At 45.0% G+C, this 20,323-nt stretch overlaps 1 protein-coding gene across 3 annotated transcripts in view; it reads left to right on the top strand.

Moving 5' to 3' along the window:
• The window catches only part of LOC128895395 (insulin-like growth factor 2 mRNA-binding protein 2), an 81,279-nt gene that overhangs the window by 55,817 nt on the left and 5,139 nt on the right, over positions 1 to 20,323 (top strand). For all 3 annotated transcript variants that reach the window (XM_054157945.1, XM_054157947.1, XM_054157948.1), the window contains 5 exons: positions 17,708 to 17,881; positions 18,214 to 18,594; positions 18,684 to 18,939; positions 19,022 to 19,378; positions 19,903 to 20,154. In XM_054157945.1, coding sequence (XP_054013920.1) covers positions 17,708 to 17,881; positions 18,214 to 18,594; positions 18,684 to 18,939; positions 19,022 to 19,378; positions 19,903 to 20,154 — 1,420 coding nt within the window. The remainder of the gene's footprint in view (positions 1 to 17,707; positions 17,882 to 18,213; positions 18,595 to 18,683; positions 18,940 to 19,021; positions 19,379 to 19,902; positions 20,155 to 20,323) is intronic.

Genomic DNA, 20,323 nt, shown 5'->3' with positions numbered 1-20,323 from the left:
TCTCTCTCTCTCTCTCTCTCTCTCTCTCTCTCTCTCTCTCTCTCTCTGTCTCTCTCTCGGTTCGTTTTTACGTACAAACAAAATTGTTCGTGCAACGCGTGTTTTATTTTTTTTCTGTCCACGTTTTCTCTTCCCTTTCTTCGCCCAGGGAGTCGTACGCATGGTCGAGCCACCGAAGTCCTGGGATATTGATCAATTAGGAAAAATTCATGTTGAATGGTCCGCCGACTTGCGAAATCAATTTAAAATAGAGAGAAAATGAAACGGGAGCGAGAGAGAATACGTGAATACGACGCGCGTCCGGGTGTTGGTTTTCATCGAATATGTAGAAACGATACAGCGAAACGCCCTCTGCTCATTTCTCAACTCTCACGGTTGGATATTTTTGGGGCTTTCTAAAACGCAAGTGTCGTATAAAACGCGCCGTAAAAATAGATGCGGTGCGGGTGCGTCGACGCGAATTACTGGGATATATGCTCTGTTGCGTGAACATTGCGTGAAAAAAAAGTCCGCGATTGTTGTAACACGCGATTCAAAGTTTATCGTTAAGTTGGCGGCAGTGTTAAAATCGAGCACACGCGATGCGTGTTATTATCCGTACGGTTCCACGTAGCAGAGATAGCAGAACATTTCATTGGAACAGTCAAGGACGAATGAAAGCAAGTAGAGATTTACGCGTAGAATTCTTGCGATTCGATAGCTGTTCAAGTAGATTTGCTGGTAGAAACAGGAGATACAGTGGAATATAAATTTTTTAATACAAAAATTGCCCTTCGATTTGTCGAAATTCGTGATTATGACACGTCCTTTCAAACTACGATAACAAGTTATGATACTTATAATACTTGCTATTGTTTAGTAAAATATGCCCGCGACATTTTTACCTCATTTCAAAAAAATAACACTTAAACTCTAGAGCTTCCACAGAAGTTGTTCTCCATTTGAGAAACACTGGCAGAGCGCATCTCCTAGAATTAGATTGAATTATCGACAGCAGCTTCTAAAAATGTGCGTTCGTCGCGATTGCAGAGAGATAATGCTCGCGAAAAAAAGAAAGCTAGTTTCGTGGACTCTCCACGCCGCGAATTCGCGGGACTGTTATCACTCGCCTTAACAGGGTTCGTGAGTCTCCGTATATCTTCGTGCAACTTCGATTTCCGCGCTGATCGAGCGTGGCGCTCGAGTCGACCGGCTTGTCTCGCATTCGCAGTACGCGGCGGGACGTGAGCCAGCGTGTTGTGGAAGAATGATTTTTTTCGTTATATCTGTCGGATAGACCCATTCGTGATTCGCGTATTTTCATTGTTCTTATAACTTCTCGACGTCTTTGATTACGTGGTCGACGTTTGTTCGGGACTACTTAACAGGAGTTTTACGAGAACTTGCCGCGAAGTGATTCCAGAGATTTTAAATACATCCATAGATCTTTGTTCGTCGTACGAGGGCACGTGGTACCGCTGAAATAGAAGCAGCGTTTGTTATTAGCAATTCGTTTGCTTTATCGACGACGCAGCCGTCAAGAATTTTCGTGCGGTCCAATTCCACATGCGTGTCACTGGCAGGACGCGAGTGTAAACGACAAGTGTTTTATTTTTTTCTACGTCATATAAAATCCGCTTGTACCACGCCGTTTATATACTCTGTATACATACTCCCATCTTCGTGGAAGAGCAACGGAAACGTCCTTTGGATCCTTTGGATATCGTCGGTCGATCCTGGTATCTACTTGAAACATTTCTGAACGCAGCCCTGTATCGGCCGGTGTCGAGATTCGAGCACGATGTGTATTCTCAATTTTTCCCAAACTTATCAATTTTGCTCAGATTGGTTTCCGTCGTCCTCCGTGATCGCTATTCGATAGAAAGAATAAAAGAAAATATCAGATTTCCGATATATCCTCTTCTAATAACTATTCCTTTTACGCAACGTTTATTTTTACACAATTTCGATGTTCGTCCTTTTCACTGTCGCGCTCTAGCACGCGCGCGCATTATTTTAAACGGCCCAATTAAATGGGCCACCAGGTGCGCGCCAGTTTTTGAACAACGTCAAAAATTCGTTTTCTTCTTTCAAATTTAGCGAGCAAGCAAGTAAATTGTGATATATTAATTCAGCACAGAGGTTTCTCCTACCACTGATTAATTCAGCAGTGAAGAGGTTAAGTGGTCGCTGACGATGACACACACCAGTGTCGAAAACGTTCGAACTAGAGGATCGAGAATATGCGTAGCGTTCGAATCGACCGATACACGTATCAATTTTCTATTTGGCTATTGAAAGTTCTTTTCTATGTCTTGGGCAGTTCGTGATTCTCGTGGGCTGCCAAAAGCCACGCGGCATCGACCAAGGTCGTGTTTTCCGTTGTCTGGCGAACCGTGCGTGTGATATCGTCGCCAGAGAAACGTTTCGAAAGGAATTTCGGAAAACTTGAATTTGTTGGACTCTCGAGCGTTCTCGGTTGGTAGCCTGGCGTTTGTCGTCAACGGTGCTCAGATGTACAAGATTCCGAGACGACTTCCGTACTTGAACGTTCGCCGAACGTGATTTCCTAAACATAAACTTGCCTGTGTTGTGTTTTCTTGTATGTGGCATTGTGCGTCGCGCAGGGCATCGAAGGTTGACAAACGTAAAATTAAATATCGTCGAAAAACAAGAGAGAGAAGAAAAGTCGCGGGTCCGGGGAAACAATAGAGGAAAAATCAGTGCAGTTGTTTTTCGGTATGCTGGTGCCAACAGGCGCCGTTGTTGCGTCGCTAACAAACGGGGGCAATGGTATTGGCTGACTACCAATAAGTCAACGACGAACCACGTCGTATCTGAAAATTCACAGCGCCGTTGTACGGGTAAGTGTTCACCAACGTGTTTACATCCGTTTTCGTTACCCTTTATTCATCGGTGTAGCCATATACCTCGGCCATTATGCGACTCATTGCATTCATTGGATTTAAATGTCGATGTTCGTTTCGCGTGAAAGAAATATTCAACAAATAGTCCGAATTCACAGAGTAGAATATATACCGTAGCTGCTTATTACACCGGTGTGCAAGTTTGAATACGAGGTCATACTTTCACAGAGATGTGCTCGAAATTGCGGAAAACTTTCCACGACAAGAGCGTTCCTCTCCGTATGTGATGCAATTTTTTTCACGTTGCATAATTTTTGACGCTGATTAATCGCGGTCAAGCCGGAAACGCTCGGCCAGATTTGCTCGAGTCAGGGATAGAGAGAATTTTATTCGAGTGATAAACACGTCGAATAAGGTCAACGTACTGGAATTGATTCGCGAACAATAGTTGAACGTCGTTGAATCGTTATTTGTTCGTTGTGAATTTTATAATTACATTTTATAATTATAATTAATCTGTCACATATCGCGACAGATTGAAATGTTGAGCTTCGTTTGTAAATAACGAGTTTGTTAGGCGCAACAAATTGAATTTGAAGAAATTGGGCCTAACAGGTGTTACGTGTTTGTTTAGGCAAGAGTTTTGCCCATCTCTGACCCGCGCCGATGGGAAATGAAATCGCGAATCGGCGCCACTGAACGTTTCCCGCTATCTTCGGGCAGTTCTTAAAACCTCGAAGATATCGCCGCCCGTACCCGGGATTTAGGTCACTTTTGCAAGTTTCGTAATCGTCGAGTTGCCGGATAACCGGGTACTTGGCCCTATGCGGGTCCAGTTTTTGGTAGACAAACCATATCCTGGTTCACTTGGATCAAACAAAATGAAATAATAAGTAGATTACGTTCGAAATGTTTGCCAAACACTCGGAGTAAAACGATGGCTATCGTATGTGTACGAGTTGTGGGGTCCGGATTAATTCGTCGCTGGTGTTCCCTCGCGTTTGCGGATCTAGTAATTTCATAGAGCGACCTGTTTTCGTTAAACGAAATTTATAACCACGCCCTTCGACCAGCAACAAGTGTCCTTTAAAATTATGCGCCGATAGTAGGCGGGAAATGAGATGAATTCGAGTACCTCGTGATTCGTTAACGTAGAGATCATTAAACTCTACAACCCTGGTTATAGGATTGCCATCTTGGAATCGTGAAACTTCATAAAACAGTCTTTACCCTCCTGGGTCTTGAATGTTGTCTTCTTCGAGCGAAAAGAATGTTCCTCGTTCGCTCGATGTTATTCGGAGTTTGATCATTTTCAATCATAAATGTTCCTCGACGTGTATAGTTAATTGACATTATAGTTTGGGTTACAGAACGTGAACGTGTTCAAAGAGAAACGTTTATTTGGTCGACGCGACGACAACGCGATTTAGGGCGAAAAAACGTGTCGGTTCTTGCCTTTGGTGTACAGGGTGTAAATAAACTAGAGGTATACTCCGTGGAAAGAAGTGTAACGAGGTCATAAAAACTGTGCAGACGAAAGACGTTAGCAACCTTGAGCGCGGGTCTTGGATGAATCGGAGTTAATCTTTGTTGGGTGCTGGCTCATTAAAGGCCTGGGGCACCCCAAAGGGGCACACGTTCTGGGGTACCGAGCAGTATCGAGTCATGCAGTCGAGTATACGATCTTTTGCACCAATGGGCGCAAATCGATTCATTATTATTCCTATCGCTATCTACGTTATATTTATTACCACAAATAATGATATTGTCGATCCTAAATACTGAACCTAATTGATTTTTAAGTCAGTAGCTCTTCGTATCGTCACGAACTCCATTCGTGAAACGACAATGTATCTGAAAAGTTCACTTCGTCAATTGTACGATATCAGAATACACGTGTCGTATCGAACAGAAAACACTTGCTCTTAAAAATGTGTAATACCATTCACGGTATGCGTAATCGTGATGGCCTCCTGACACGTGTTTATTATCTCTTTGTTGCTTCCAGCCAGCTTTATTATTAAGTCACGGAGCAGTTGTTCTGTATAACGCAAATAATTTCGAACAAAACGGATAATAATGTCTTTTTCAAAGAAGAAATTGAAATCCACGCAATAGAAGACGTAAAGAGTTTTTGGTTACAATTACCCTCGTTAAGAACGTTATTCCGCCGCTTGATGATCGATTAAGGAACGAAGCGAGACGAGGAAAATCTGTCGTCGAGTTGCAACGAGGGACCACCGAGTCGCCTGTAAAGGAGCTCGAGAGTCGTCCTTCGCATTTGCCTCTCTCGCTTTCAAATGATGCAGCATAAACTTGAAAAAAATCGCGCTTATTGTGCGTCACTCCGCGTACTAGATAAACGGTTTGCGCTTACGAGCAAATATGCCGGTGAGAATTCAGGGAAACCGATGATGCATAACCTTCGGCTCGTTAGCTCTATAATCTACGATCATTCGCATCTCTTCTACCCCCTGGCACTGTCTTTATTCGAATGAAGATTTAGTCGAGTACCTATTATCTGAATGAGATTTTTCCTATTCTATCGCAGAAATTTATTTATTACTGAATGAGCAATTCATTCAGTTGCGTACCGTTTATTCGTAATTCGTACCTAGACGAGAATTTCGTACATCCCTGGGCTCACAACGGTCCGTTTGTTTCGCGTTTCCGCGCTACCAATCGAGGCGTTTTCCCTCTCTTTTCCAACGGCGAACCAGCACATGTAAGTTGCCCGAGACCAACTCGCTAATTCGTCGCGCAGAAATATCTCGAGCTGGTCTGCGGCCACGGCTCCTCGGATCGTTATTGTAAATTTCGTCGTCCTAGAATAAACTTCTCGAATACACTGCACCGAACGGCGCGGAAAGAGAGGAGAGACAGTGCCACGGCGACAATCCTCTCTTTCCCAACTGTCGGTCTTTCAGTGTCCTTATTAGCGTCTCTCCTCCAGCGATTATTGTGTTTCGTTGAAAATTATTGAAGCGCCTGAATGAACACGAGCGTCGAGGTTTTACTACTTGTGCCTTCCAAAGATTGGACGTCCGTTCGTAACGTGTCATATTTCCGTCGTGATGCGATGTCGCCCGAATCAATTCGAAAGATTTTTACGGAAACAGGTGCGAATGAACTGTACGCTATGCAGGATCATTCAACGTCTCTCTTTTATTGGACGTATCGCGGGGAAGAATTGGACGAACGGTGAGATTAAATATATATCAAATTAGTAAGGAAGATACGATCTTTTTCCTAGATAACGATCTTTCGCGGCGATATCGAGAATGAGTTTAGCTAGACATAATTGCACGTCTCCAATTAAGGAAAGGTGCGCGCCCGTATAAAGGAACGTGGAATTGCGATTGATTGCTAGCGCATTTTGTCACGTAGGTGGGATTCTATTTCGCTCTTATCTGGCATCGATCACGTCAGAGACCTAGTTAACCATTTGCCAATAATATCCAGAAGTCCACGTATTTACAGTATTCTCGAGGCTATCCAGGTATTTTCTTGACGGTGTTGATAACCCATATATATCTACTTTGCAAGCAACAAATCCTTATTTCTACTTTTATGTAAGGCTTACCGTTTCTACTAAAATCGAATCCAAGGTCCATTTCACGGTAAAATGTCATCCAGAAAATCTACCTTGCCGTTCGAAACCGATACCGTTAATTTTCCCGGGTTCGGCTTCTACCTCATCTCGGCGTAGACTCCGCATCGACCTCGCGATTCTCGGGTGAAGGATAAATTCTCGTCCGTCGCGGAATCGATAGCCGTGATCGTAAAGACCGAGACGGGATTGGAAGGGAACCGAACGTCTTTTCCAAGAAGCCGAAGACATTGACATACGCGCATGGAACGTCGGCGGATATGCAAGGAGGAAATTATCACTGGCTACCTGGAAGTGGCGACGACTCGTTGCGTATGTGGGAAATCCCCCCGAGGATCGTTATTCCTCCCCTTCTTTAGCATTGCAGAAAAGCGGATCGTTCTGGTGGCGAACGGCACGATAAAAGGGCCAATGGTGCATCCGTGGTGTGATTACGTCACTGGTCGCCGGTCTGCATAGCTCCGCGGTGAAATTGACGATGATTCGCCGCCGTTCCCGCGGCGTTGACTCATCCAGGCTCCTTCCTCTTCTTTCCCTCTGGCGTCTTCTCTCCTCCAACTCGTCGCTCTTCTCTCCTCTCGCGACTGCACACTCTCTCTCTCTCTCTCTCTCTCTCTCTCTCTCTCTTTCTTTCTCTTTCTCTTTCTCTATCTCTCCCTACACCCGCGACGTTCTTTATCCTTTTTTTTCCTTATCGTCTTGTTCTTCCACGAACCGACCGGAAGTCGTTGTCGCGTTCCCGGCCGAGGTTGTCGACGCCGTTAAAAGCGACACGTGTGATACGTTTGATCGGCGAAAGGTAGCCAGCGGCCGTAATCGTATACGATTTTTAATCGATTCACCCGGGCAGAGACGATTTATATCGACGCCACCCCAGTCGTGACTCGACGTCGCTGAATAACTCGCACTCGGAAATATGGCCAAAATTCTTATCTGGATGATGCACAATTTTCGGGCAACGAATAAAAGATGAACGAACCTCTTCATCCGTTGCTCGTTGAATGACAATTGGAATTTGAATTGTAGCTCGAGCATTGGGATTGCAAAAGTAAACGCGAGCGGTTCATTTAATATTCATTGACTGAATGGGATCGGGTAAACGTATTCGTTATATCCTTTTGGTCGTCCTCGGATGCACCAGGGTCCCCAACTCGTAAACTGCTTATGTTTTTTGGTATACGATAAAATAATAAATTGTATGCAGAAATTATTTTATTAGTTTCGTGTCCGTGTAGTTATTATAACGATCGATTACGAATGAAATCGATTGCTCCGGACAGCTTAACGAGTTTCATTTTTCTTCGAGTGGAGAATTTATCGTTTCCCTTTGACGAAGCGCAACTGTAATAATCCGCGAGAGACAGAGCGACAATTTTCGGGAGAATTGCGACGAATCAATCGCTTGTTTCGATGACCGTTCAATGCGAGTTTCTTTTTTTTTTTTTTTCGCGTGCAAATTTCCCACCGAGCGTCGAAACTCTCGCTGGCGTCGTTGAAAAATACGCAGTCTCGAGAGAGCGCTCGATGGATCGTGTTAACGATTCTTTTTTTTTTTTGCCTTTATCGTGGCGCCGTTTCGAAAACAAAAATACTCGCGGATTATGTTACACGACTGCGTCGCATAATTAGTTGGCAATCTTCGCCGCGGTTGCACAGCGTGGTCGCATTATTATTCAGCATTTTCTTCGGGGAATGGGATGGAACAAAAGATTCAAGAGAAGGTCTCATTATCTGTTCTCTTACTTTCTTTGTTTGGTACATAAATGCAGCTAAAATTAAACTCGAAATACGCAATAAATTGCTCTTTATCGCTAACTCGATTTTTCCTTTTTGTTTCAGGTAAGTCCCACGAACTTATCATAGACGAATTCACATCTAATTTTCAAAGGTATTTCTCTCGCCGCAGGTATTTATCAGAATTATTCGCTATTAACAAAGAAACCCTAGATCATTTATCTCAGGCATTCAGTTTTTGTCGATACTGACGCATTTTGCAGTTTCCTATTAAAAATACTTGATGAACAAAATTGTGGGCATGAGAAACGCTGAACCACAATCTCCGTATTCCAACGTGATGGTACACGCAGCGAGACACCTGCACGTTCTCCGTAGTTTAGCGTTGTTTACGGTGCTAGATATGCAGACGGTGATCCAAATAAGAGTCCGGGAAAAACGACAACGGTTACGGGATTCGCGATTATAGAAAATTGTAAATATTTGTCAAAGATGTTGACACGTTCTTCGTCGATTCGGAAGCGTGTTCGACAGGTGTTTCGAAAGTTGCAACGCAAGGTTTGAAGCTTCGCAGAGCAACTTGCAAGCAGTGATGTTGGAGTCGTTCGTGGTCTCGGAGGACAACTCGATATTATTGACTTGGAATAAACGCCACCTTTTGTTTCAGTCAGGAGCTATGCACGCGGGAACCGAAGGTAGAGTTAAAAATAAAATGACCGTTTAGTAGTTTGTATATCGAGGCCGTTCGCCATAATGGTGGCTCCTCCGTGCGCCGGAATAGGGAATCCGGCATTAACCAGGACAAAGTCAATTGAAATTCTGTCGCATAATACGCGAACCGGTCGATTCGTTTTTGTTTAATTCCTGTCCCGTTCGAATCGTTCCACTCTCGCGCCTGTTCGACGCTGGTTTCTGTGCCAATTGTGCAGCACGCATGGGTTCCGTACGTGTTTCGCCGCAACGTTACTTACTTCGCTCGTATCGCAGAATTTCTTAACTAAAACGTTTAATTATAGAAGAATCGTATCATTGTTGGAATAATTATAGGGGAAACTCGACTAATTATGGCGTAATCCCTTGATTAAACGACTACAGTGGAGTCCACTAGTAATATCGAGGGAGATTAGCTATCTTATTCCAGGAATCGACTTCGTTACTCCAACCCGAGTGTCGCGATAGGTCAGTCACCAATGACAAAAACATTTGTACCGTTTCGATGTATCTCGCTTGCTCTTGCCGTTTCTTACATTCTTCTCCGATGAATGCAAAGTCAAGCCTGGTCTTGAACCTGTGGCAAGTTCAGAGGCAAATGCTGCACCCAACCGTGTACGCGAGAAGTGACTCACAAACGGCAAATTAATAAATATGCATCGTGTCACATAGATCACGCGTGAAGGAGGATAACAACCCGCTATAAAATGTGTAACTTATCGTAGTAACTACCAACGTTCTCACATGTACAATTTATACAGTTGGATTTGCCATGTGTGTTGAACGAGACGCGATTTATAGTACACGAAGTTTCCTTGTCATTGCGTGCAAAAGTGTAAAGTTTAATTGATTCCAGTACTCGAGGATTCTCGATTGTTTATGTATGTTTACCAGTCTTGCATATTCGAGAAAGTTAAACAAAAAATCGACTTTCATTCGATATCTTTTTAAATGTTCCTCTACGAGCATTCCCGCAGAACGCGTCAACTCGCGCGCAATTCGCGCAGCAATAGTTATCAGATAACCCGATAATCGCGAGTCGAGACGCGCAAGAGTCGCGGGTCGTCGATCGCGGTGCAAAAAAATGCCGCGGCACGAGGCGTTTCACGCGAATACATACTCCAAGGTGTGCCACCTTTATTTCCGCTCAGCGGAGGTCTGAATGAACGGTGGTATATACGCTGCATAGCGAGTCGTTAATAACCCTGAGAGCTGAGTCATAATTTCCAATACGCCCACCGTCGACCGTTGCATTTGGAATCACGGCCGGCGACATCGTGAGATTTTCTCTCGCGACCGTTTCTCGACCAAACGGCATTATGAACTCTTCAACGTTTCCTAGCTTCCGCGAATATATGTTTTTATCCGTTATAACACGGCGACGTCACATCGTGACGTTAAGTAAAATCTGGATAAATCATGACGAGTAACAGAAGTCCAGAAGTCGACGTGTTAGTAGTCAACTTGTACCCTAGAAGCGTTTCCTTATCTCGACGTAGACAGCTGAAGATAGAGAAACACTGTTCAAGGTGGTCACCAGAGTCAGCAAAGGGTTAATCCGTCGAAGGTTTCGCGCTCGTTGCCACAGCTGTTCGTCGAACTCGTCCGATTCTCACGATACTCGCGACACGACAACCGTACCCGCGTTTTTCCTCGACGAGGCATTCTCGTCGACTCGGTTCGCGGAACAGTTGGAATACGGGACGCTCCGCGGATACAGACAGAACGATAATGGTCGAGCTCCTCTCTCGCGCGCGCGTTTACACGCTCAACGTCAGAAATACGTCGGCGCTCGATTACCGTTTCCGGCTGATACGTCGACTGGTTTTTATCGAGCAGTTTTTCCATCGTTAAGGAGCTCAGCAGTTCGCAATCGTCTTTCTCCACCTACTTTTCTGTAGCTGTGACGATCGTGACGACTAGCAGCCATGGCAACCGTCACGGCGAGCAGTTGTGACGATCGTGACGACTGGTAGCCCTGGCAACCGTCACGACTACTCGTCGTGGCGATCGCGATGACGACTAGTTGCGTCGATCGAGCTGTAGCAATATCGACGCCCCACGCGATATCTCCAGAGGCGCCAGAAACTGTTCCGGCGCAGGTTTCTCGAGTTAGCCTCGCAATTGCACACACACGGTCGGTGTTTGTTAAAGCCTGCAATTTGAAGTCCGCCATGCACTTGAAACGTCGCCGTCTCGCTTCGTGACTTGCTCGCGCTGGGGGAGACTGGGGTCGATTGAAACACTTTCACTGCTTACACCGGACCCGTTAATTACGAAAGTGGTACAAGTCCATCTTGTTTTGTTTGAAGATGCGAAAGGTTTGCCGTTCGATCGATCATGACGCGCGATTAAGGTTTCTAACGTAACGAGTCGATATTAATTGAAATAAATTCGTACGAATTTCTCTACATTGATCAGACCGTGCAACTACCTATTATCTCGAATGCATACTCTCACGTATCCCTAAAAAACACGCGCGCGCACGTGTATTCGGAGCCTAAACAAGTCTTAAAATACAGAGTAGAGGTATTTTAGACTACAGCACGCGTAAAGTTCCCCATATCACGCCCAGTCGTTGAGTCACGTTCGATATTTTCAATAGTCCCTCGCGCACACTTGTTTCGTGGCATTTAAAATATGTATGTCATGCGATTTTCAACATCAAAGTATTACTTGGTCGCAGAAATTTTTCATCGACGCACAGTTCCACGCTGTGCGTGTTGCATTGGTGTGAATATTATATGCAACCGATGTTTGAGTTCATTTCAACCAACATTATTTCAGATGACGACGATAGCATCAGTACCTTGCGGCATTAATAATATCTGGTTCGTTTCGATTAAACTCGCACTGCTGCGAAGTGGCGCGAAACGCAGAGGCTTCGCGATGTTATCGAGAGAAATCGAGCAATTTATTTCTTTTTTTATAGAAAAGAAATTCAACTGGTCACGAACCGTTATTATTGCGCTAATAATCATTTTAGTCTCGGTTATCTTGATGACACGATTTATACGCTCGATATTGCCACAGAATACACACTCTCTGGCCACTTATCCTTGTTGGACATTAGATCGACAAATAAAAGTGTAATTTTAATTTTGATGAGTTAATTTCAGAGTTAACCATCTACGAACCACACAGATCGTCGTTTACTATCTCCGTTCTTTGCACTTACATAAAGTATGTAACACAACGTGGTACCGATGGCAACGTTAGCACCAGCAGTGTGTCAATATTAACAACTTTTCGCAGCCGTGTTATCTCCGTTGCGTAGAACGCAATGCATCGGGCTCCTATCGTTTTCCAATACGATGCGCTATCTACTTCAACGAGTTTCGAAGGCGTCGTAAATCATTCGCGCGTTATTGTAGAAAATTTACCTTACCTGGAAATATGAAAACTCGTGTCGATTGGAGTAAAAATTAGTTACAGGAGTAAAATTTGGTTGACACGTTAATTATCAATCCCATAATGCGAAAAATATACCATTTCAGGAGTTGATAGTTAGGAGATGATTATATTACGGAGTGTTTGAACATGTTAGGATCTACCAGCACTCTGTTACACGCTTAAGTGGATACGCATTAGTATGAACATCCGAAGGCTGTCTGGTAACGGTGTCAGCGAATCTAGGCAAAACAAACTTAGTCCTTGTTTCATTGGCACCGACTAAATTAACTCTAACTGCGAGGTTGTTATATAAAAAGAAAATGATTGAAAAATGAAATAAAATTTGGAAGTATTTTTATCTGGATATCCAAAATTGGAAAACAGGATTAATGCTAAAGCATTCCGCGGATAGTGCATTGACTTCATCGGCGCATAGACCGATAGTAAAATTGTAAAAATTCTTTTCGCACAGGATTGCTCGGAATTGTTCCAATCGCCAAGCCAACGTCATATTCCATTACTCGGTATCACGGACGTGTACGTGTGGAAAAAAAGCATAGTTCATCGCGGAATTGTTCGTAGAAAAATTGAAAAAATCGGTCAATCGTATCGGTCCAGTGAGGTCGATCAATAATTTTGATCTAGTCATTTTGGCTCGTATTAATATGGAATCTATATTTTGACGAACGAAATATTTATTCCAATTAGACAAGAATTTTTATCCTTCGCTTTTGTGAATTCCATTTCAAACTCCAATTTTGTATTTATCTGTTTACGGACGAATCGGGTGGAAGTTTCGTTCGAAAAATCCCATTCGAACCGTTTAAAGAGAAACGTCGACAGAGATGCTCGACACCCGTCCCGAAACGTTCGGGTACCTGCAAAAGCCCCACGGTTGGTTCCGATTAGCCGCAGCGAAAATCGCCGGAATCGTCATCATCTGGCGCCATTCACGGAGTCGAGCACACAGTGTACACGCGCGAGGTATGCACACGCACGTGTAGAACGCGAAGGTGGAGTGGCACACGTGCCATGCACCCGTGCACAGGTACACGCACGTTACACCGAGTCGAGACGAAAGTTCCCTTCTAACGCTCACACATGAATGGGAAAGAGCTTACTCGTGAACAGGAAAAAGAGGAATCAAGCAGACCCCGTCTCGTACGGGTTCTCTCAACCGCGAGAATGTGTGCCCGGGGTCGTATCTGTCTGCCTGCGCGCTCGTTTGCCATCCCTGCCTCTACGTGTGTGCATACGTGGTGCAACCTTTATTCGGCGCGGCTGCAGTTTTACATCCTACACGTTTTTGTCGCGAATCGTGCGCATACTGTACATGCAAAGCCACGCTGCTGGCACGTACATGCCACTTTCCCTTTTCAAAATCGATTTTAGCGCCGTGCGCCCCGGCGGCTCAGTCAACGATGTCGACGCTCCTCCGGCTCAGGGCTGTGCGTTGCGACCGAGTGCCCCTGTTTCTTTCCTCGAACAAAATAACAGGAATAACGCAGTGCCAATATTCCTAATAATAACGAAAGACGGAGCAGCATGCATTTGTAGAATGTTTAATACGATAATTTCGAATAAAACCTTCGAAGCAAATAAATTAGAGAAACATGATTAGGATTATTTATTTTCGTAACTTCATCGAAATTCAAGAATTTCATTCGAATTTATTTTCTTCGATATTTAACATTCGGAATTAATTTGTTTAATTCTTCAGTGAAAAGGACTGTCATTCATGTTCCTTATCTCGGTCGCACGGACTCAATTCCAACAATGTTCCACGTCGAAACATAAACACAAGCGATGCCGACACAGAACCCGCGACGCACGATAATGCGCGTAATTCCATAGCGTGCATCTCTACAAAGAAAAGAAAAAAAAAAAAAGAAATATCGACACGCGCACCCTCGCTAATTACCCCCCCCCCCCCCACCTCCCCGGCGTAAACGCGTTCCATTTTTACGCCGTCAAGCGGCGCGCAACGAGTCCCAATTCCCTTCGCAATTAACCGCGCCGCATTACGACCCTCGAACTTTTCGTCAACCGTCCACCACCTTCTGGCCACCCCCCTCTCGGTCACTCGACGCCGGGTCGCGTCGAGCTCGTCCGAGTCCATTGGCTCGTTAAACGAGGAAAAAAAAGAGAGGAAAAAAAAAATGAAAACAGGGAGAGAAAAAAAAAGGTGGGAGGAAGGCAGACGAAGAAAAGAGAGTCCGAAAAAAAGGTGTCTTAAGCGAGATCAAAAGCTCTTCCACGGGGGTGACCCGTGGTCTGCGGTCGTCGCGCGTCCATCCCTGTCCCCGGGGGTGTATCCGCCGCGGGGTTTAGAAAAGGCGCTTCTCCGTCTCTCTCGGAAGCAACCCAGCCGCGTTCCCGTTGTCCCTTTCGCGTCGTCGTGTTCCGTTCTTCTGCTCCTCTGCCCTTCGCGAGGCGCGCGCGGTTTTCCTCCCTTTCTCCGTCGCTCCCAGCCGGTGCACGAAAATACATTACCGCCTTTCGTTAAAGGTGAACGGACGAAATCGCGAGTTACACGTGCGTGCAAGATCCGACGAGGGTGATGCAGGGGCGAAGGAAGAGAAGAGAGACACCGAGGGGGCGGGAGGGCTCTAGAGAGGCCGGTGGTCAGGAAGGGTAGCGAGGGAAAGAGGCGGCAAAAAGGGTTGAGGCTGGCTATGGTGTGGCGGTGGTGTTTTTTTGGAGTGGGAGGGGGGGTGGGTTAGGGGGGTCTGGCTCGTTCGTTCCTCCGGAGGTGAGCGGGGGCGGAAAGGGGTGGAGGAGACGGACCCGCGAGTCAGACGAAACCGACGATATCAACGTTTCACTCGCGCACACCCGCATATACACCTCACGCTACCCGGGTGCCGCCGAAAATCCCCAAAAGCACACGAAACAAAGGCCTGCCCTTCCTCTATCACCCTCCCACGCCCTCCGTGCACCCTTGGTTCTCGATGGAACCCCCCCCCGTAGCACACGCGTGCACACCAACTCTCTCTCTCTGTATACTAACAGAGAGACACAACCGTCGACTTCTCGGTCGGACGGGGGTGTGTACCATCCCTCTCTCTTTTTCTCTAGTAGGCGCGAGCACGTGCACGTCGAAGAGTTTGCTTCGTCGAACCCCCGAACCACGATAGACCTGGCACCGCAGGAACGCGTCGTTCCACGGTAATTGTTTGGTTAACCCTTTCGCTGCTGACGACGTGTATGTTCGTCGAATGGTAGCCTCTTGGATCAACGCTATCGCGTTGGTTTGATTATTTATCGTTTATCTGGTCCTCTTATCCGACAGCAGCTTTTCTAGGTATCTGTTCGAATTTTTATTACTTGCTAAAACACACGTCTTTCGTATTCGATGGGGTTCGTTATCCTTCCAAAGACTTGCGTTTCTCGAAATACCTGTTTTGTATGCAAGTATTATTACTACCCTCGTTTTGATTGTTGTTAAAAATGTAGAGTTGGATAAGACGTTGGGTGGTCCGCGCAACGCGATAATCAACGGTCTTCAGCGAGCTGTAATAATTGGCCGTGCGCAAGCTGGGTCGCTCGGTGCGTTTTCTTCAAGGTTAGTCGAAAGCCCCTGGCGCTGAGTGGGTCGGTGAGCTGAAAAATCGATACGTACGAAAGTGAGAGTCTCAGCCGTTTCAACCCCTCCTTTTCGTTCTTTACGCTCCTCGTCCTCTTCTTACTTGCCATTTGGTTCATTCATGTCGGCGTCGCGCAGGGCCGTGGCTCGTCAGATTTCGCGATTTCGCGCACGTGAAACCGCACCGAGTCAATTAGCCCCGAACAACCGCCACTGTTTCTGAATTAGACTTAAATACCCTACGGTATCTTTGACGAAGTTTCCCTCACCCTCGAACGAGCGCAACTCTGCCCACGGATTGGACGAAACGGAGCCCTAGACAAAATGGAATTTGGCCTAACCCAACATTCAAAATAACAAATGATTTTATCGTGACAACGCAATACCAGCAGAGTTGTATTTAGTTCGATGGTAACCGTTCGGAGTTCTTCCTATAAAAATAAGCAGCAATTACCTGTGGAAATAGACAAATTGCGATAACTTGGAAACAAGGTCAAATGGAGCACGTATTTATACGACCTTTTTTTCATTGTTTTTGTGTCCCGGATCCTAAGTGGGTCCCACATGTCACGATACACTGTACGTATACAAGTCCTCCAGCTACGCGGTTGTGCTTCCACTTGTATCCTTGTCCATGTTTCATTGAGCGTGTGTTTAATTATTAAGCAAAGCATTCCTATATTTCGTAACGATCACTTATACTTCACGGTTGATTTTCTTTTCTCGTTGACGGATATTCGTTGCAATGCACCGTTCTCGCAATTTCGACCCAGTTTCCGCACTTTTGCAGCCGCAATATGGAACTTACGAACTGGTTTTCTGGCCGTACTTTCCCTCTATCGGTCGAGGTCCAATGATAGCGCGTTGCTTCCTTCGCGTTGAATATTAACCGCGGTTCGTTCGCTCTATAAAACGTGAAATCGTCTCTTACTGGGAATTGTACGTATTTGAATAGTACAAGGAATTTGGGATTATTTTTATCGAGCCAGTTTGACATGGGAAAAAACTGTTGTAGATGGATGAAGTGTTTGTTGAAACAACGGGAGATAAGATATTAGTTTCCCTAAACCAACAGAGAAGAGAGAAAACGAGATATCGCGTTATCCGAAAGCAACGTTAAATAGGAAAAGACGCGATATTTCTATCCCTGGCGTTAAAAAAGCTGATAGGATTATATAGCAAGGACAATGCGACAACCAGAGATAGACGACATTTTATTCCACAGTAATAAACGATAGTTTGATCTGTAAATAGTCAGTCTGATCAGCTCGTATACGTTCACGTTAAATATAAGTAGATTCATTTCGTAATTCAAATTCTTGAATAAATAATATGTACGAATTTGTTTATCAAAAACAAATTAAAACAAATACTGGATACATTCGTTTAACTTTCATTGCCGACAAAGACCTTCCCATGCATGTGCAACGTGCTCGTAGTGGTCAATCGATACGTTATTTTGCGCGTGTGTTAGGAACAAGGGAAAAATGAATAAAACAGTACTCGGTTAATTGGAATCGTCGAATCGTCTTTCATTTATCGTACTGTCTCTAAATTTCGAACGACTAGTACTCGCTTTGCTATTTGACAATTTTTTTTATCCTCTAGGATTGTTCTATTTTTTTCAAATGTCAATGACTAATCCACGACTCGAATCGCGAACAAATATTCATAGTTCAAATGATACGACACAATCGTCACCGGATCGATAGCATTTTGTTTCGGTTCGAATCCCCAAAAGTTTGTGGATCGTCTGTCTGTTTAATCTGTCCATTATCGAGGTGGAAAATCGTTAACTTGGAATTTTCTTTTTTCTTTGTACAACAGTGGTGCCGGATCCAAGGTTCTCGTAAGCAATTTTCCAAGTCACGCCAAATTGGAGGATCTCGAGTTGCTGTTTTCGAACTGCGGTCAAGTGCAGTCCATCGAGAAGTTGTCATCGCGTGATCCTAACACACAAACCGCCCTCGTTAGCTATGAGACGCAAGAACAAGCACAGCTGTAAGTAAACCACTTCTTTACAGTTCGATATTCCGGGCGCGATCGTTTGCTTGACGCCAAGATTCTGTGTCGCGATAACAACTATTCCGAATTTCTGTTTCGAGTCACCACGTTACCTGTAAATATGTGGAATATAGCACCAGCTCCAAATTCTTTATCAGTGCTCTATCGTTCGATGATAGTATTCCCTACAGTGAGTCACGATTGTAAAAGTTTGGAAGACGCTACACCAGATATACCGCGCGCCACTCTCACTCGCGCGAGACGTTTCCCGCGTTTGTTTTATAAATGAGCTTCGAGACGTTTCACGGGACTTTTTCTCCGTCACGTAGGGCTGTGAACGAGTTTAATGACCACGAGTACGGCGGTAACGTGCTAAAAGTGGAAATGTCTACGGCGGAGAGCCGACGAAGAGGCCGCAGCCAGCGCAGCGGCGTCGCCTACTCCGGAGTTTCGGGTTCCGGACGACAGACGGACTTTCCGCTTCGCATTCTCGTACAATCTGACATGGTAGGGGCCATAATCGGTCGCCAGGGGTCCACTATACGTCAGATTACACAGATGACACGCGCACGTGTGGATGTTCATCGGAAGGACAACGTCGGTTCCCTGGAGAAAGCCATCACCATCTATGGCAATCCAGAAAATTGCACGAACGCCTGCAAAAAGATCCTGGAGGTCATGCAGCAGGAGGCTAACAGCATAAACAAGAGGTAAGCACTGCGAGGAGCTGGACAGAAAATGTTATATTTGGTGTGTCCCACCAAGACGAAATAGTAACGTTATTGTATCCTCGTTGCAGCACCGAGATCACTCTGAAGATCCTCGCACACAACAACTTGATCGGACGAATAATCGGAAAGGGTGGCACCACGATCAAGCGAATCATGCAAGACACGGACACAAAGATCACCGTGAGCAGTATTAACGATATCAACAGTTTTAATCTCGAGCGCATAATCACAGTTAAGGGCACCATCGACAATATGAGCAAGGCTGAATCCATGATCTCCAGTAAACTTCGCCAGAGCTACGAGAACGATTTACAGGCAATGGCTGTGAGTGTTGCGACAGAAAAGAAGATTTGAAGAATTCGAGAATTTGCGAATCGCGGGTGACGAAGGAATGTTTCTGTTACAGCCACAAAGCATGATGTTCCCCGGCCTGCACCCGATGGCCATGATGTCCACCGCTGGTATGGGATACAGCTCACGTGGTCCCGGCTTGTATGGCTCCGGACCTGCCCCATATCCTTACCAGGCTAGCTTGCCAACTCAACAGGGTGTTCCAGCTGCCGACACTCAGGAAACTGCCTTCCTTTACATTCCTAACAGTAGCGTAGGCGCCATTATCGGTACCAAGGGTTCCCACATTAGAAACATCATCAGATTTTCCGGAGCTAGCGTGAAAATCGCACCGCTCGAACAGGACAAACCAGCGGAGCAACAAACCGAAAGGAAAGTGACTATCGTCGGTTCGCCAGAATCTCAATGGAAGGTAAGATTCGTTGTTTAAAGAAAAAGAGGTTGTTTTCATTTATAAATTATAATTTTATTAACCTTCTCCTCGAGATAATGAACGATAAAACACGTGACGGTAGTTGGATCAATAATCAAATACATAAATTGTGAATATGTTGATCTAACTAACGTCCAAGTCTTGGAGCCCTCCGTGGCTCGGTGACTCGGGCGCTTGTCTTCGATTCTCGAGGTCTCGAGTTCGATTCCCCACCTTGAGGAAATATTTTTCTATCGATCTTTTCCGATAGACTTATATCTAGATAATAAACCCTGTCAATGTTTGAGTTGATGTCGTTCTATAAGCATCGATTTTGATGTAGCAGGGATAGTAAAATACCGAAGGGCTTACCCGTACCAATGCCACATTAATAATTGTGTTTAGTTGGTCCCGTTGCAACCTTCGACACATTTTTTTTTATTATTATTAATCCAAGTAGCCTTATGAAATTTAGTAGATGTGTTCGGCGTTTCGTCATTTGTGCGATTTGTTTCGTTTTTCAGGCGCAGTATTTGATCTTTGAGAAAATGCGCGAGGAAGGATTCGTTTCCGGGTCCGATGACGTCAGACTGACAATCGAAATTTTGGTACCAAGCGCTCAAGTTGGCCGAATCATCGGCAAAGGCGGACAAAATGTTAGAGAATTGCAACGTGTAACTGGAAGTGTCATTAAGCTATCGGAACAACAATCAGCATCTCCTTCTGCCGACGAAGAGGCCACCGTCCATATAATTGGCCCCTTCTTCTCTGTACAGGTAACGACCATTCTCAACCTGATCGATTGTAACTTCAATTTCATTCATACTTCGTTAATTCAGTTATCATAAATAAAACTTGAATTGTCGTCCGTACCACTGTCATTGAAAGATTGATCGATCAATTGTTTAATGTAAACAGTCACACATGTGTATACCACGCTTCAAC

This window comes from Hylaeus anthracinus, unplaced genomic scaffold (assembly GCF_026225885.1).
Source record: "Hylaeus anthracinus isolate JK02 unplaced genomic scaffold, UHH_iyHylAnth1.0_haploid 5, whole genome shotgun sequence".
NCBI lineage: Eukaryota > Metazoa > Arthropoda > Insecta > Hymenoptera > Colletidae > Hylaeus > Hylaeus anthracinus.
The sequence above is the reverse complement of the archived record's forward strand: the minus strand, read 5'-3'. Positions and strand labels throughout refer to the sequence as shown.